We start from the raw sequence: 17,561 nt of genomic DNA, 5'->3' as shown, positions 1-17,561 counted from the left end.
TTATAACTTACCGTATAATTACAGTTTTATAATTAAAAAAATCAACAGCTAACATTAACCCTTTCAATCACAACCATTCAATAGGTCAGTTCTGCAAATATGAGTCATTTAATCATGTAATTTATACAGTATCAACCATTATCAAGTCGCAATATAATATCGAAAACCATGAACACATGTACAAGTCTTTCACAAGAAATCATAAACAAATATCAATTACATATCATCATTAAATCATATAACCATTAAAATTCAACCCGATGAATGGTATAAATAGATACAGATCCGCGGTTATCCACCCAAGACATGTCAGAATGCTCAACCGAGCTAGTCCAACCAAGAACACGCCTAGGAACAGAGTGCCTAGCTCGTAGGCTAACATCCCTCTAGTAAAACGTCTGGGCACCAAGTGTCAAGCTCATAGGCTTTACATCCACCCCCAGAAACATGCCAGAATCATTGTACATATAACTCAAAAATCCGTAATAAATGCTAGATTTCGATATACTCAGTGTATAAAAATCAAGTCATGTAACATATCTCATCACATATCAATCCTGTACAGCGCACAAAATAACCTATTGGCATGATAATTGTATCATATCCTATGTTCATCCGGGCATGATACAAGTAATCGTGTAACACTTTTCAATTCAATCCATTTTCTTACCTTGTACCAATTTGTAAAAATTCAAATATCTATACATATATATTAAGCATACCACAATTCAGAAATCAACATAATATTACAAATTAAACCAAATTAAACCTTATGAACTTACCAGGCCAAACTGTAGAAATAGTAATATCAGGAACTAGTCTACAATTTACTATTTTCCACAATTTTCTATTGATTCTTGATCTATATTGTATTTATTTCAATTAATCAGTCTCGATATCATTATAAAAATCCATTTGATGAATATGACTTCTTTATTGACATGTTTCACAATTTTTCTAAACTTATGCATTTTATTCAATTTAGTCCCTAAAATCGAAACAAGCTTTTTTTTTACAATTAGACCCAAAACCAAATTCAGTAGCATCCCTAAATAGCCCTCAAGTTCTGAAATTTACAAAAATTTTAAGCCAATTTCAACAATTTAATAATTTAGTTCCTAACTTCAAAACTATTCAAAATTACTTTACAAAATAGTCTTATTTCATCATCAAGCTTTAAAATCAAACATAAACTTCAAGAAAACTGCAAGAAAATCAATGGAAATTTCAAAACTTTGACAGTTTCACAAAATAGTCTCTAGGCTAGATAGATTAAGCTACAACAATCTCAAAAACATAAATTTACGAGAAACGAGATTGGAAACATACCATGCATGAACATTAAATCTTGGTCGATTCTTCTCTATTCCAAAAATGGAATTTTTGGTTTTAACCAAAAAGAATGAACAAGATGATGGCATGTTTTCTTTTTGTTTTTTTTAATAATATTACTTTAACTTAATTTAATAAACATTTTAACCAATATAAAAATCAAATCTCAAAGTATATGGCCAACCATTAACATTAGAAATGATTTAATTGACATTTAAATAACCTCATTTTTCATTTATACATGGAAACTGAAAAATATATAGGATTTTTCCTATATAATTCATCACCTTTTTACTTAAATTTGTTGTTAAAACCAAGTAATTGTTTAATAAATTAATCAAATATGCAAAAATATGAAATTAGGACATGGAAATTATAAAAATGTGATTTTATACTTTATTATATAGTTTTCCCGCATAAAATGGCTTACTTTATATTAATTTGAGTATATTATATTTTTAAGATATAAAGTGGGTCATGCATGATTAAATTAAATAATAAAATATAAAGTTATATTTAATAATTTATTTTTAATATTTCATTAATAAATTGGGTTTAAATTAATTAATTAAATTGATTAATTAAAGTGGTTAAATTATATTATTTGGTCCTCTAAACTATCTACTATTTTTGGACAGGTCTGAGAGTTTTCTTCTAATTGCAAAACCATCCAAATTGGGGACCAAGTCAACCCAATTTTTGGCTGCACATGGATGCTATAAACCATTTTTTGGTTTAATTATACAAAGTCCTTTAAGAGTTAAAGAAATCAGAGATTTTCCCGAAGATTTGCTGATGACCGAGTCTTAGTCCTGAGTTGTTGTGGCACTCAAATTGACCAAAAATCAAGGAAAAATCAGCCACCTTTCCTCAATTCATGGCCAACCACTCTTGGAGGAAGTTTCAAAGGATGGACACTCCTATTTTTAGCAAACTAGTTCCCTTGCCTCACCTATAAATAAAAGCTCATTTCTCACTTTTTCAATCATCCCTTATCCCATCATCTCTCACTCATTCATCATTCTCTCAACTCTTTTAGCTATCTTTCCCCTTCATCATCCTTGCATAAGGATTTTAGCAATTAAGCCTCTTAAAGAACCCTTGGTCAGCCACCTTAGAGAGCCATCAGTGAAGGAGCAACGCAAAGAAGTGAAGGAGCCTCGTCAGTCAGAGTCTTAGGTGACAACCACTCTGAATTGGGTTTAATCTTTCTTTTCTTTAAATTTAATTTAAATATGTTTGCTATGTGTTCTTTGTTCTTGTTTACAACAATGATAGCTTAAATTTATTTAAGCTAGGATGATTATTTTGATTAAATAATAATTATTTGATTCATGCTTATAATGTTTGTACCTCAATCGATCATGCTTACAATGATAGCTTAAATTAGCTGAGCGATCCTAACCAGACAACGGCTAATGGACGCATAATTGAAATGTGCATGCTCAATTTAGATCCTAACCCGATTGAATTGTAGGTTGCATAACAACTCTAACCAAGCTTTGTTATCTGCATAGTTTTTATATTTGTATGATTAAATTGTTTCAAACCTAACATGTCCCTGTTACCTCACATAAAAGCTAAGAAACCCTTAGTAAATAAGGATCAGTAAAATGCGTATTTTCTAAGTAAAGGATTTCGAAAGAACCTAATGTGGTTTCCAAACTCATGAAAGATCGAGTTGTCATGGAATATTTTTCCGAATGTTATTAAGCATGTTGATAATAAATTGAGTTTAATTAAAGTAATTGTCCTAGTTTATTTATGTTATAATTGTTGCAAATTGTGTTTAATTTCACTAAAATCTATTTCATTCATAAAGTTTGCATACTTAGGATAATTTGCATTAGGGATCATTGCATTTAGTTTAATATATTTTAATCACCCCTTCTCAACTATATTGTGTTTTTATTTACCAAATTGTTAATATAATTTTACAAATTAAGGGACTTAGCACAAATACAATCCCCGTGGAGACGATAACTCGATACTTACTTATTACTTGATAACGACTATGTACACTTGCACAAACCCCAGCGTTACAAGTTTTTCGCGCCGTTGCCAGGAATTGTAAACTGTTGCCATAGTCATTTTTTGTGAAATTATTTATTTTCAATTTGATTTACTTCTAACATTACTAACTTATTCTTTCTAATTTTTGTGATTTTGCAGGTGTTTATGAGCATAGATCGAATTATCGATTTACTCCCTGTAGACCCTGAAATTGAGCGAACATTCAGATAAAGAAGACATGAACGAATAGCTCAAAGACATGTCGAGATGGACCTTAGAAATCAGAATCAAGACCAAGGTAATGAAGTCGATTATGTACGAAATTCTATCCTCATTGCCGATGATAGGGATAGATGCATCAGACAATATGATGTGCTACTTTTCAGTGAGTTAAACCTAGGAATTAGAAGGCCAAATATTGAGGCAACCCATTTGAATTGAAACCAGTGATGTTTCAAATGCTACAAACGGTGGGCCAATTTAGTGGTATGCCCACGAAAGATCCACATCTCCACCTTCGATTGTTTATGGAGGTGAGTGATTCATTCAAGATAGCCAGTGTGACTGAAGACACACTGAGGTTGAAGTTGTTTCCGTACTCGTTGGAAGATCGAGCACAAGCATGGCTCAATTCATTGCCACCAAGTTTCATATCTACATGACAAGAATTAGTAGAGAGATTTTTGGTTAAGTATTTCCCACCTAGCAAAAACGCTAAGTTGAGGAACAAGATCACAACTTTACAACAATTGGATGATGAGTCTTTGTATGAGGTTTGGGAGCGATTCAAGGAGTTACTTCGTAAGTGTCCTCATCATGAGATTTTTCATTGTATCCAGTTGGAGAAATTCTATAATGGTCTCAATGTAAATACAAGATTGATGGTAGATGCTTCCGCGAATGATGCAACTTTGTCTAAGTCTTATAATGAGGCTTATGAGATCATTGAGAGGATCGTGAGTAATAACTATCAATGGTCAACGAATTGAACAGCTTCAGGAAGTCGCATAGTCGGAGTTCATGACGTTGACTTCTTCACTTCGTTATCAGCTCAGATATCGTCTATTTCCTTTATGTTAAAACAGTTTACTGCTAATAGTACTAATAATTTTGTAGCTCAGCCACCAAGTCCGTTTGAAACAGTTTCCTGTATGTATTGTGGGGAAAGTCATTCTTTTGAGAATTGTTCATCAAATCCTGAGTCAGTTTACTATATAAGGAACCAATATCAAAATAAGAGTGGACAAGGACCCCAATCCAACTTCTACAATCCTTCATGGCGTAATCATCCTAACTTTTCTTGGAGCAACCAAGGAAATAGACCAAACAACAACTTATTTCAGCAAAGACTCAACCAATCTCAAGAGTTTAATCAATAAACTCCAAAATCACCTCAAGCTGAGGCATCAAACAGTTTGGAGAACTTGTTGAAAGCGTACATGGAAAAGAATGACGCTTTGATCCAAAGTCAAGCAGCAACACTGAAAAATTTGGAAAACCAAATGGGTCAGTTAGCTGCAGAGCTACGTAGTAGACCGCAACGAACCTTGCCGAGCAATACTAAGAATCTAAGGAATTTAGGTAAAGAACATATCAAGGTAGTGGCATTACAAAGTGGTAAGACTCTGGTACCCCGATTGATTGATGTCGAAGATAAGCATGTTGAAAAGGAGGAAATTCAACCAGATGTTAAAGTTCCTACACCAAAGGAATCAGAATCTACAAAGTCTGACAAGGTAAACCCTGACTTAGTAAATTCAGATATTTTAACATCTTCTTTGGATGCAAATTTACCTACTCAAAAAAGTTGACCGGTTCAATCGAAAGTTTCATCACCTCCATATACACAAAGATTGCAGCAACACAAGTAGAAACAGGAGGTGCAATTCAAGAAGTTTTTAGATGTTCTGAAGCAGTTACACATCAATATTCCGTTGGTGGAGGCTTTAGAACAAATGCCGAATTATGTGAAGTTTATGAAGGATATACTGTCCAAGAAGAAATGACAAAGATATAAGAAAGCAATTGGTTGGACCATAGCTGATATTCGAGGTATAAGCCCTTCATTTTGCATGCACAAAATTATTTTAGAAGAAGGTGAAAGAGCTCGAATTGATGGGAAAAGGAGGCTTAATCCTATTATGAAAGAAGTTGTGAGGAAAGAAGTGATCAAATGGTTAGATGCAGGAGTCATCTATCCTATTTCAGATAGTTCGTGGGTAAGTCTGATGCAGTGTGTGCCGAAGAAAGACAGAATCACAATTGTTGAAAATGATCTCAACGAATTGATTCCAACAAGAACTGTTACTGGTTGGAAAATCTGTATTGATTACAGAAAGCTAAATAAAGCCACTCGAAAAGATCATTTTCTGTTACCTTTTATGGATCAGATGTTAGATCGACTGGTAGGTAATGAATTCTATTATTTTTTACATGGCTATTCGGGATATAACCAAATAGTTTTAGCCCTTGAGGACCAACATAAAATAACTTTTACTTGTCCATACAGTACGTTTTCTTTTAGGCGAATGCCTTTTGGTTTATGCAATGCACCTGCAACTTTTCAACGATGCATGATAGCAATATTTACTGATATGATTGAAAATTTTGTTGAGGTTTTCATGGATGATTTTTCTATTTTTGGTAACACTTATGATATCTGTTTGAGTAATTTGGCTAAGGTACTGAAGAGATGCGAAGAGACGAATCTTGTCTTTAACTGGGAGAAATGTCATTTTATGGTTAAGGAAGGGATTGTCGTAGGTCATAAGATTTCAAAGAAAGGAATTGAAGTCGATAAAGCAAAGGTAGACGTAATTAAAAGATTATCGACCCTAATTAATGTGAAAGGAGTTAGAAGTTTCTTAGGCCATGCCAGTTTTTACCGAAGGTTTATCAAGGATTTCTCGAAAATTTCTAAGTCGCTGTATTTGTTGTTAGAGAAAGATACAGTGTTCGATTTCAATAAAGCATTTGGAAACTTTTGAAGATCTAAAGAAGTGATTAATCTCAACCCCAATAATTATTACACCTGATTGGAACTCACCTTTTGAGTTGATGTGTAATGCAAGTGACTATGCCATTGGAGCTGTGATGGGTCAAAGAAAAAATAAAGTGTTCCATCTCATTTACTATACAAGTAGAACCTTGATGGGAGCCCAACTCAATTATACGGTAACTGAAAAGGAACTATTTGCTATAGCTTTTGCTTTTGAAAAATTTCGTTCATATCTTATAGGTACCAAAGTTACAGTATTTACTGACCATGCGGCCATTAAATACTTGCTCACAAAGAAAGATGCGAAATCGAGGCTAATTCATTGGATACTTTTACTCTATGAATTTGACCTTGAGATCCAAGACAAAAAAAGTGTTGAAAATCAAGTAGTTGATCATCTGTCGAGGTTAAAGCAAGATGAGGTAACTCAATCACGTGTGCCTATCAACGAGAATTTCCCAGATGAGCACTTATTTGAGGTGAGTCAAATTCATAAAACACCTTGGTGTGTTGATTTTGCCAATTATCTTGCATGTGGAATAATTCCTCGAGAAATGACATACCAACAAAGGAAGAAATTCATTCATGATAGTCGGTATTATCTTTGGGAGGATCCGTTTTTATTTAAACAATGTGCAGATAATATAATCTGAAAGTGTGTAGCTAAAAGTGAGATTGCTAAGGTCTTATATCATTGCCATTCATCTCCAAGTAGGGGACACTTTGGTGGTTCACGTACTGCAGCAAAGATTTTGCAAGCAGGTTTCTTTTGGCCTACATTATTTAAAGATGCTTACGCTTATGTAAAGAACTGCGATAAGTGCCAAAGAACCAGAAATATATCAAGGAGGAATGAGATGCCCTTAACAAATATTTTGGAGATTGAATTATTCGACGTATGGGGCATTGACTTTTTAGGCCCGTTTCCTTCTTCGTATGGGACCAAATACATCTTAGTTGTTGTGGACTATGTATCCAAATGGGTTGAAGCTGAAGCATACCCTACAAATGATGCTAAGGTAGTTATGCGATTCCTACATAAGCATGTGTTTACACGATTTGGGACACCAAGAGCTATTATTAGTGATGAAGGTTCTCACTTTGTGAACAAATGGCTTAAATGGTTGCTTGACAAATATGATATGAAGCACAAGATTGCTACTGCCTATCACCCCCAGTCTAATGGGAAAGTTGAAAGAGTGAACCGTGAAATCAAAGGTATCCTTGAAAAGGTAGTACGCCCTAGCAGAAAAGATTGGTCTCGAAGGCTCGATGATGCATTATAGGTCTATCGAACAACATTTAAGACTCCATTAGGAATGACTCCTTATCAGTTAGTCTTTGGAAAGACATGTCATTTACTATTAGAATTGGAGAATAAAGCTCACTAGGCTTTGAAGTACTTAATTTTTTATCTTAAGCAAGTCGGTGAGAGAAAGATGTTACAACTAGATGAGTTGGAAGAGCTGAGGTTGTTTTCCTATGAGAATGCCAAAATGTGTAAAGAAAGATCAAAGAGATGGCATGATAATCATATACAACTTCGCAAGTTTAAAGAAGGTCAGAAGGTGTTATTGTTTAATTCAAGGCTGAAGTTATTTCTTGGGAAGCTAAAATCCCGATGAAAATAACCCTATACCATCTACCGAGTTTATCCTTACGGAGCTATTGAATTATACGACAATTATGGAGGTATGTTTAAAGTCAATGGTCAACGTCTAAAACACTATTAGGATGGTGAAGTTTAGCGAATTGAATCCTCAGTCATCTTAACAGATCCTTAATTTTTCATGAACTCATTGGGTAAATAAATAATTAATTAGAACTTATTTTCTTAATTTATTACAATTAATTAATTCTGTCTAAGGAGATTAGAACTTAAGCGAGACCGTTGTGACCTGTCCAACCTTTCCTGGGAATTAATTTAATGTAATTTGTTAAAAAGAAATTTTCTAATTAAAATTTTTAAGTTTCATTTTGTTCAGTTTAAATTTTAAATTTTTATGTTAATAAAGGGGGTCAAATTTGACCCAAGTACTAATCAGTTTTTTTTAAGATACAGTTTGAGTTTGAGGCCTAAGACAACAAAAATGAGGGAAAAAATTAGGTCTCGCCATCACACCCATTACTTGCCACCCAAGTAACTTTAATGTAGCTAAATTTTTGCTACATGTTGCCCTAATTTTTCCTTATATAAACCCCTCTTCATTCTACTAATTTTCATATCCCTTAAAGCAATTTGCTTTCACCCTAAAAATCCCTAAATCTCTTCTTTGTGCTATCAACCTCAAATCCAAAAAGAAACCCTAGTCCTTTTCTTTCTTTTTACAAAAATTCCCTATTGTTGCCGCAAAGAGATCGCCGCCGCACCATCCTTACCGTCGTAAGATTTTTGCCGTAGCAAGTTATACCAACTTTGCCGATTTCTCTTTTCTCTCTTGTGCAGAAACTCTATTGAATTTTTGGGAAAGTACTATGTCTCACAAAAGAACTAGATCGTTATAGATTACTTCTGAAAACCCGATTGTAGTTAATGAAGAAGTGAAAGAGTGATTTGATTCAATTTTCAAGCATCAACCGATGATGCCGAAAAAAGGTTTTAATCTTAAGGGCAATGATGTGATGGTTGTTCTTGTGCCAATTAGAAAGATAATCAATGCTCTCAAATGGGAACGATTCTGTGATGCTCGTTCACTTCTTGATGATGAACTAGTTTGAGAATTCTATGCTAGTTTGACTACGCAAGGTGTTACTGAAGTCATTGTTTGAAAGAAAAAGGTACCTCTTACTTCTAAGCCCATCAATGATTTGTTTAATTTACCTTATGTTGAAGAATATGAGTACTACCCTATGATGAGCAATATCAATTGGGATTTTCTTCAACAAGTGCTTGATGTTGTGACAAATCCGGGATCCCAATGGATTATAAGAAAGTATGGGAGCCATTCTTGTCGAAGAGAATACTTGAAACCAATACCAAAGGTATGGTTTTATTTTATTCGCTACAGTTTTATGCCTATCTCACACAGTTCCACCATCTCGATGGGACGGATGCTCTTGTTATATGCAATCTTGACAGAAAAATCCATTAATGTTGGGAAAATTATCCTCAAGGAGATTCATGAGTGTGCTAAAAAAAAGGCAGGAAGTGCTTATTTCCCATCATTAATCACTTCACTTTTCTTAAGGGCCCGTGTTAAAACACAAGCAAATCTGAAGGGGCAGTATGTTCAAGGGTGTATTACAAGTCATGATCTTGAAAGGTTGGTAGAAAGAGTGCATGAGTTGAACCAATGTGAGCAAGAGGAACCAACTGAGCCAGAAACCAAAGAGTCAACAAATAAAATAAAAATTGAAGTTGATTCAGTTACAGACACTGAAGAAGAAGAATCTGATAAGGAACCTGATACGAGTCATAAAGGCCCAACCCAAGTTCAAGAAAGTGATGGGCTCAAATTGCCACAAGGCCCAATAACGAGATTAAAGGCCCGACAAATGCGGTCCAAACTAAATGGGACCATTCAAGAGTTTGTTAGCAAGGCCTTAGATGCATACATGAGAGAATAAGAAAATCAAGATTCACTTTCTTGTTTTCAAGAAAATCAAGAAACCGAATCTTGGCCCAATTATGCTGTTCGAAGAGATTTCAAGAATCAAGAAAATCAAGATTTTAAATCTTGGAAATCTTGGTCCAAGAAACCAAATCTTGCAGCCAACACGCATTGGATCTCCGTTACGAGCATCAACGACCCAATTTCGGAAGGAGATGGATCACGAGCCCAAATTCTTGAAGGCGAGGCCCAATAACCAAATTCCAGCCCAATCAAGAAATTCCTTCATACTTAGTTAAAAATCAGGCCAAAATGTCAAAGGCCCAATTTATAAACATTTTAATTGTTTAATTTAATTTTTTAAGCTGTAGGAACATCCATGTAAAATTCGGCCCAAAAACAGCCCATATATATGCTTGGCCGAATTTTCCTTTATTTTATTATATTAATTAGGTTTAATTTTATTAGTTACTTGTTAGATTAGGATTACTTAAGGCCTATTTAAAGGCATGGCCAGCCACCCCTTGTACATAACACTTAGATTCATTCTTAAATTTCAGATTTGAAAGAGCAGAATTTTCTTTGAGTTTTCTCCAAGATTTCTCTCTTGAGTTTTCTTTAGAAGTTGTTTTAACAATCTTTTGATTGTGGAAGCCATCTTCAACCTTCTTCTTGCCATCGATATTCTTTGTAGGGGAGATTAGAGCCGTTTGAAGGAATTTGTGAATTCTTTCGGGAATTCAAGGGTTCTTAAAACTTTTCTTTATTTCTTGCTGTTTCGTTTTTATTTCTTTATTCCTACTTGTGCCGATTCTTTATCTCATTTGTTTGCTGTTATTCTTTTGTTTTTCCAGCCATATTCAACTCAAAGAATCGAATTAAATCATCATTCATTGGCAGCAAAGAGTCGTTCTCAAAAATCCCCAATTCCTAGGGTTTGGCCGATTGGATCTCTTTCAATTTGGGGATCAATTGATTGCTGGAAATTAGGCATTCTTGGCCGAATCAATCCCTTGGCAGAATCGCATCCTTTCCATACTTTCAATTCCGTTTGATTCATTTTTTTCTATTTCTTTGTTTCTTGCTGCTCTTTTAATTGAATTTGGGGAATTTCAATTCAATTCTGATTTGCTTTTAATCTTGTTCTTTGTTTTGAATTCAGATCTGATTTGTCTAGAGCTTTCATAGGAGTTTCTCGTGACTTGGCAACTCGATCTTGGTCCGCGCGCAACCCTCTATCAGAACCAAATAGTTCTCAACCAGCTGAAGGAGCTGAAAACCCTGAACCTAGGGTTGAGCTAGAAGAAGAACCAGTCAAGCTAAGTGTTGAACCTAAATATACAACTCATGTTGACTTCTGCAAGTACTTCAAGGAAATCAGAGTTGTCAATTTTGATGGATATGTGCAAGTTCATGCACAATTAGCAACAAACTTACTGGAAATATGAAAAAATTAGAGATGATTCAATTCAAAATACTTTTAAGAATATCTCTAATACTTTTGTTCCTGAGTTCCCAGATGCTATCTTTGAGACATATACAGAAGAGACTGACGATGCAAGCGAAGATGGAGCTAAAGAAGACAAAGGGAATAAGTCAGAAAAATAAAAGGGGGATTCTTGTCTTGTTATTTATTTAATTATTTTTAGGTCTTTAGGAATATATTTCTTTACTAATTAGGATTTAATTTCTACAAAATAAAACATATCAAGCATGAATAAATACTTCTTTAGAAAGAAAAAGACTAAGTGATGTGGCAATGAGAATGAACATGTCTAGGATTGGGTTATGAAGAAAGACAGTCTTATTGACTCGCCTCTTTTTCTTTACAACCCTACCTGGTGTTCATTTTTCATTCATTACTTTGTTCTTGCAATGAGGACATTGCTTCTTTTTAAAGGGGGTAAGGCAAATTATTGCTCGAAATTTTTAAAATTTTCAAGTATGTTTCAAATCATTTCTTTCATAAGTATGTTTTAATAAATGAATGTTTAGAGAAATTCTTTTCAATAAGATAGCTTGTATGCAAGCATGAATGATGATTTTATCTGAGTGATTGTATGTTATCATGAAAAATGGAATGTTTTTATGATCTTAGTCTTAGGTAATGTTTGCCATGAAAACTTAGGGCACGTTTGGTTCGCTGTATTGGATTAGAGGCGTATTGGATTAGAGGTGTATTGGGATTAGAGGTGTATTGGGATTAGAGGTGTATTGGATTAGAGGTGTAATAGCTAATCCACTGTTTGGTTGAATGTAATGGAATAGAGGCGTAATAGTAATCTTGTGTTTGGTTGAATGGAATAGAGGTGTAATAGCATAATAGAAAAAACTAAAATGACTAGAATACCCTTAGCATAAATTTGTTTTGGTAAATGATTATTGTTATTGTTATTTAAATTATAATAAGATTTTTATTATCAATAATAAATAATTTAATCATATTTAAACATAATTATTATTAAATATATTTTAATTAAAATATATAATTTAATAAAATTCTTAATAATTAATATTCTTATATTAATTTACTGAAATCATAATATATGATACTGTAAAATATAAATTAACATAATTATTATTAAATATATTTTAATTAAAATATATAATTTAATAAAATTCTTAATAATTAATATTCTTATATTAATTTACTGAAATCATAATATATGATACTGTAAAATATAAATTAACATAATTATTATTAAATATATTTTAATTAAAATATATAATTTAATGAAATTCTTAATAATTAATATTCTTATATTAATTTACTGAAATCATAATATATGATACTATAAAATATAAATTAACATAATTATTATTAAATATATTTTAATTAAAATATATAATTTAATAAAATTCTTAATAATTAATATTCTTATATTAATTTACTGAAATCATAATATATGATACTGTAAAATATAAATTAACATAATTATTATTAAATATATTTTAATTAAAATATATAATTTAATAAAATTCTTAATAATTAATATTCTTATATGAATTTACTCAAATCATAATATATGATACTATAAATGAAAATTTGAAATAATTAATATTAAATATATTTTAATTATAATATATGATTTAAAATAATTTAAAATAATTATAACTAATAAATTATATTTTATGAATTTGTATAATCTAAAATAATAATTATTACATATAATTTAATAATTAATATTAAATTTCATAAAATACTTGATAATAAATTTTCTTATATGAATTTATACAATTTAAAATAATTAATATTAAATATAATTTAATAGTGATATATAATTTCATAAAATTCTCAATAATAAATTGTTCTTATATGAATTTACTAAAATCAATATATAACTTGAGAATTATATTCTGCATAAACATAATTAACTTATATTAAGAAAAAGTTAGATGAAAATGAAATTGTACATCATAATCCATATGTTATATAGTTTTACAACATCAAAAAGTTTGAACATTGATTTTTAATGGTGAGAAAGAAATCTTCTGACCCATTCCAATCGGGCAACAGAAGGTAAACTAAAGAAAACGATCATTTGAGTTGGATGATCGGGAATCTCCTTTCTTCTGTTCTCAGGAATGATACTAACAAGCAGGCATACTTCTCAGGAATGATACTAACAAGCAGGCATACAACACCCGCAACCACAGGACTTGCCACACTAGTGCCTGATAATTGTTTACAACCAGTACTGATCTTGGATCCCATAATTTCCCGCCCATATGCCACAACATCTGGTTTGACACGACCATAACTGCAAAGATAATAAAACAAGTTTAATATTCATGATCAGGACAATAAAGCTTGCTTAATAAGGGAGTTACACATGGAATATCATAAAGTATATGAAATTGAAAATAATTTAAAGCCTTCATACGATCAACACTAAAAAGAAAGGGCCGATAACAAGACCTCAATACCTTTAAAGAAAAGTATAGTATAGTAGTTAAATTAATAAGTGACTACTCCAAAATTAAATATATTTTAAGTTTCACTGTCACCATTACACCCCCAACCAAAATAAACTTTCCAGGAGAGGCGTCCTAGCCTTTTTTTTTCTTAAAATGAAAATGATTATGGGCTAGAAGAGCATGTTTTGAACAAAGTGAAGAACAGTTAATATCGTAGAATAGAGCAATACACTACCCATGAGGAATCTCCCAAGTACTCATGCCACGTGATGAAAATGAGGCTATGTGATCACTATAATCGATTCCACCAACACCAATAACATCACTTTGGTCTGCTGGGTTGTTTAAAGTGCCATACAATGGCCCATCATTTCCAATGGCTGACACCATAATAATATTATTGGCTGTTATTTCCCAAACCTGGAGAACCATAAAGCAGCAAGCATTAACCAAAAACGTTCAGCTCCATTGTATGTAAGGATAAGCATGCAAAACTGAATGTGGAAGTTTCAACAGCAGAGTGGGTAACTTCACTGGCTAATCCTTCCATATTTGGAAATAAATGTCCAAAGAAAACAAGCAAACTTCTTCAAAATGCAAAATATTGAAAGAGGAAGTCAACTCATGAATTTGAATGATCATAGCATGTTCATGGGATTTAAGAGAGGCCAAAAAACCTGTGGGAAGCAAGTGAATGCATTATGATTGAAGCATTTCCACATGCCACTACAACCAAACTTAGACAATTTTGCAGTTTTGAAACAAAATTATTAATGATGCTTGACAAATGAACACCAATAAACCACAGGCCATGAGAATCATACCTTCTCTACAAATGGGAGATCCAAGTAATCAGGTCCACCTATGCTCAAGTTTAGCACATCCATGTTGATTGTAATAGCATAGTTGAAAGCATCAAGGAACCAAGATGTATATGATACCTGCAATAAGCTGAGAGCAAAATTCTCATAATCCAGCCAAATTTTATAGAATAACAAATGTTAAAGGGAAAGTCCTTAGGTTGATGGATATACTGTATGATATATATCTTCTAATTATAGTAATGAACAGTTCAAAAGAGCTTCCAACTTCTGTAGTGCATGCTAGGAATTTTCAAATGGATCAAATATAAAGGAAACCAACAACAAAAAGGGTGAGATTTGCAAAGGCCTGGTGCAACATCCAATCAAAATACAAAAACAAACAAAATATCCAACACCAACTTGTGTTACCTGTGCATCAGTAAAACACGGAAAGCATAAATTTCAGTATCTGGTGCAAAGCCAAGACATTCTGCGTCCTCACCAGCAATAACACCAGCCACAAAGGTCCCATGTCCAAGGTTATCATTCAAAGTATCTTCATTGGTCCAATTAGTTCGTTCCTGAAAAATTTACTCGCAAGAGTGATTATCAGAACTCCCTATTGAAGACCAACAAGTTATTTTCAATAAGAAAATAATTTCACACCAACAAAAGTTCAACTAACTTCATTTTCCCACTAATGATGTACCTTAATGTTTCGGAAGTGAGGATGATCAGCACGTATTCTAGTGTCGAAAATAGCCATTTTGACTTTAGCACCGGTATACCCTTTTCTCCAAAGAGCATCCGCTCCGAACAAGGAAGTAACTTGAGACCTCTGCGATATAAAAATAAGAAATTCCATAACTTTCCTCCCTCGTTTAAATTCTCATAAATTTGGCTTTGGGAAATTTAGTTAATTAAATTAAAATGTTTACCTGCATCAAAAGATGGCGACTCCAATTAAGTGAGGAATTACTTAAACCTAAATGGTGGAAATGTTTCTCTTTTTCACTAAACAACATCAAAAGATTGAGCAGAGAGCATGGTGTGGCGGGATTGCATTGGCGGGAAAATGCCCTCATCAGATAGAGAGAAGAGGAAGAGGTAACTCTCTGCCTTCTTCGGTTAAAGCTTGAGAGGGAGTTGTTGCATCTTCAGCTTCCGACAACCTCGTCAATCTAAAGCTTCTGGGTCTGTTACAGAAAACAAAGAAAGAAAAATAGAAGCAGCTCTCTTCTTGCCTTTCTCTATGGCATGCTCGACAAGAAATTGGGGCTACTAGCCGAAGGCGAAGCAAGCAATGAAGGAGATAAAGAGAGACAGACCCAGGAAACAGAGGGCAAATTAGGGCGTGAAAAATAAAACGGATGTAAACTGAGGAGAAGCCAGGGATTAGAAAACAGAGAATTTCGGGGATTAGGGGCGTAACGTATTAGGGGTGTATTAGGCAATACATTGAACCAAACACCTGCTTAAGAGGGGCTTAAGTGGGGCCCACGGATTAGGGGTGTATTGGCTAATCCAATACACCCAACCAAACATAGTGTTAGTTTCTCTTGAGATTATACATGCATGAAGGTTTATATCTTTAGAATTGACTTAGTAACTTTCTTGAGGCGAAATTCTAGGAGACATAAAAATCTAAAATGATATAGGCACCATTTTTCTTTGGATCATTTGAGCCTTTTCAAGCCCACCTTATGATATTAGACCCTTGAAACAATAATTTTGAGCTTAAAGGCCTGTTCATTGTAATAAACCTACATTACAAGCCATATCTCTATTTTTTGAAGCTATCATAATTTTGTGCACCGTCTTAACTAAATTTGTGTTGGGAATCAACATTTTAGGAAATTTTCATAAAGATGTATGTGCTCATGCTTAAAAAACAACAACAACAACAAAGACAAAGAAAGAGTGAAGAAAAGTTCGCTCAGTCTCGAAAAAGGAAAATTTGTATGAGCTTGAGTTCAAAATAAGTTTGGGGGTGTTCCAAAGGTTCACTTAAAGAAAAAGGTTGAGTTTCTAAAAATACAAGACAAGTTAAAGGTTAAGATTTTGAAACAGAAATGTCTTATCTCTTAAAATCCCTACCTTTAACCAAGCCCCATAACAACCTTATAAAAGACCTATTGATTTGATGATTATGTCACCTACATTAGTGGAGAGGAAGTACTAAGTTCAACATATGAAGATCATAAATAAGCCTTATGATTGTTTTGCTTGATTGATGAGAAATTGTGTTGAATGAAGAATATTATCTATGGCTGTGACATACATGCAAACTATGATTCATGTTGACATATCTTGAAACTTCGAATAAAATTTTTAAAATGTTTGTATATGAGTTACTTGTTAATAAAGAAGGTCTATGAGCATGAACTTATTGATGCATGATTATGAGACGAAGATTGATGCTACTTACACTCTTAGCAAAATTTGCCTTAGCAAGACCTTATAGGATTTTTCCTATATAATTCATCACCTTTTTACTTAAATGTGTTGTTAAAACCAAGTAATTGTTTAATAAATTAATGAAATATGTGAAAATATAAAATTAGGACATAGAAATTATAAAAATGTGATTTTATACTTTATTATATAGTTTTCATGCATAAAATGGCTTATTTTATATTAATTTGAGCATATTATATTTTTAAGCTATAAAGTGGGTCATGCATGATTAAATTAAATAATAAAATATAAAATTATATTTAATAATTCATTTTTAATATTTCATTAATAAATTGGGTTTTAATTAATTAAGTAAATTGATTAATTAAAGTGGTTAAATTATATTATTTGGTCCTCTAAACTATCTACTATTTTTGGACAGGTTTGAGAGTTTTCTTCTAATTGCAAAACCATCTAAATTGGGGACCAAGTCAACCCAATTTTTGGCTGCACATGGATGTCATAAACCATTTTTTGGTTTAATTATAC

General features: G+C 32.7%; 1 protein-coding gene and 1 non-coding gene across 2 annotated transcripts; both read right to left on the bottom strand.

Moving 5' to 3' along the window:
- Positions 1 to 4,061: 4,061 nt before the first annotated feature.
- Positions 4,062 to 4,168, bottom strand: LOC121216683 (small nucleolar RNA R71). The gene has a single exon (XR_005912863.1). It is a non-coding gene; the product is annotated as a small nucleolar RNA R71 (small nucleolar RNA).
- Positions 4,169 to 13,432: 9,264 nt separating this feature from the next.
- Positions 13,433 to 14,887, bottom strand: LOC107898223 (subtilisin-like protease SBT6.1). The gene is made up of 3 exons (XM_041091393.1): positions 14,637 to 14,887; positions 14,048 to 14,232; positions 13,433 to 13,655 (listed from the first exon to the last, which is right to left on the bottom strand). Exons 1-3 carry the CDS (start codon positions 14,697 to 14,699, stop codon positions 13,433 to 13,435), a joined length of 471 nt encoding a protein of 156 aa, XP_040947327.1. The 5' UTR covers positions 14,700 to 14,887.
- Between the last annotated feature and the right edge of the window lie 2,674 nt (positions 14,888 to 17,561).

Source organism: Gossypium hirsutum, chromosome D04 (genome assembly GCF_007990345.1).
Source record: "Gossypium hirsutum isolate 1008001.06 chromosome D04, Gossypium_hirsutum_v2.1, whole genome shotgun sequence".
NCBI classification, from domain to species: Eukaryota; Viridiplantae; Streptophyta; class Magnoliopsida; order Malvales; family Malvaceae; genus Gossypium; species Gossypium hirsutum.
This window is presented reverse-complemented; position numbering and strand designations above follow the sequence as displayed.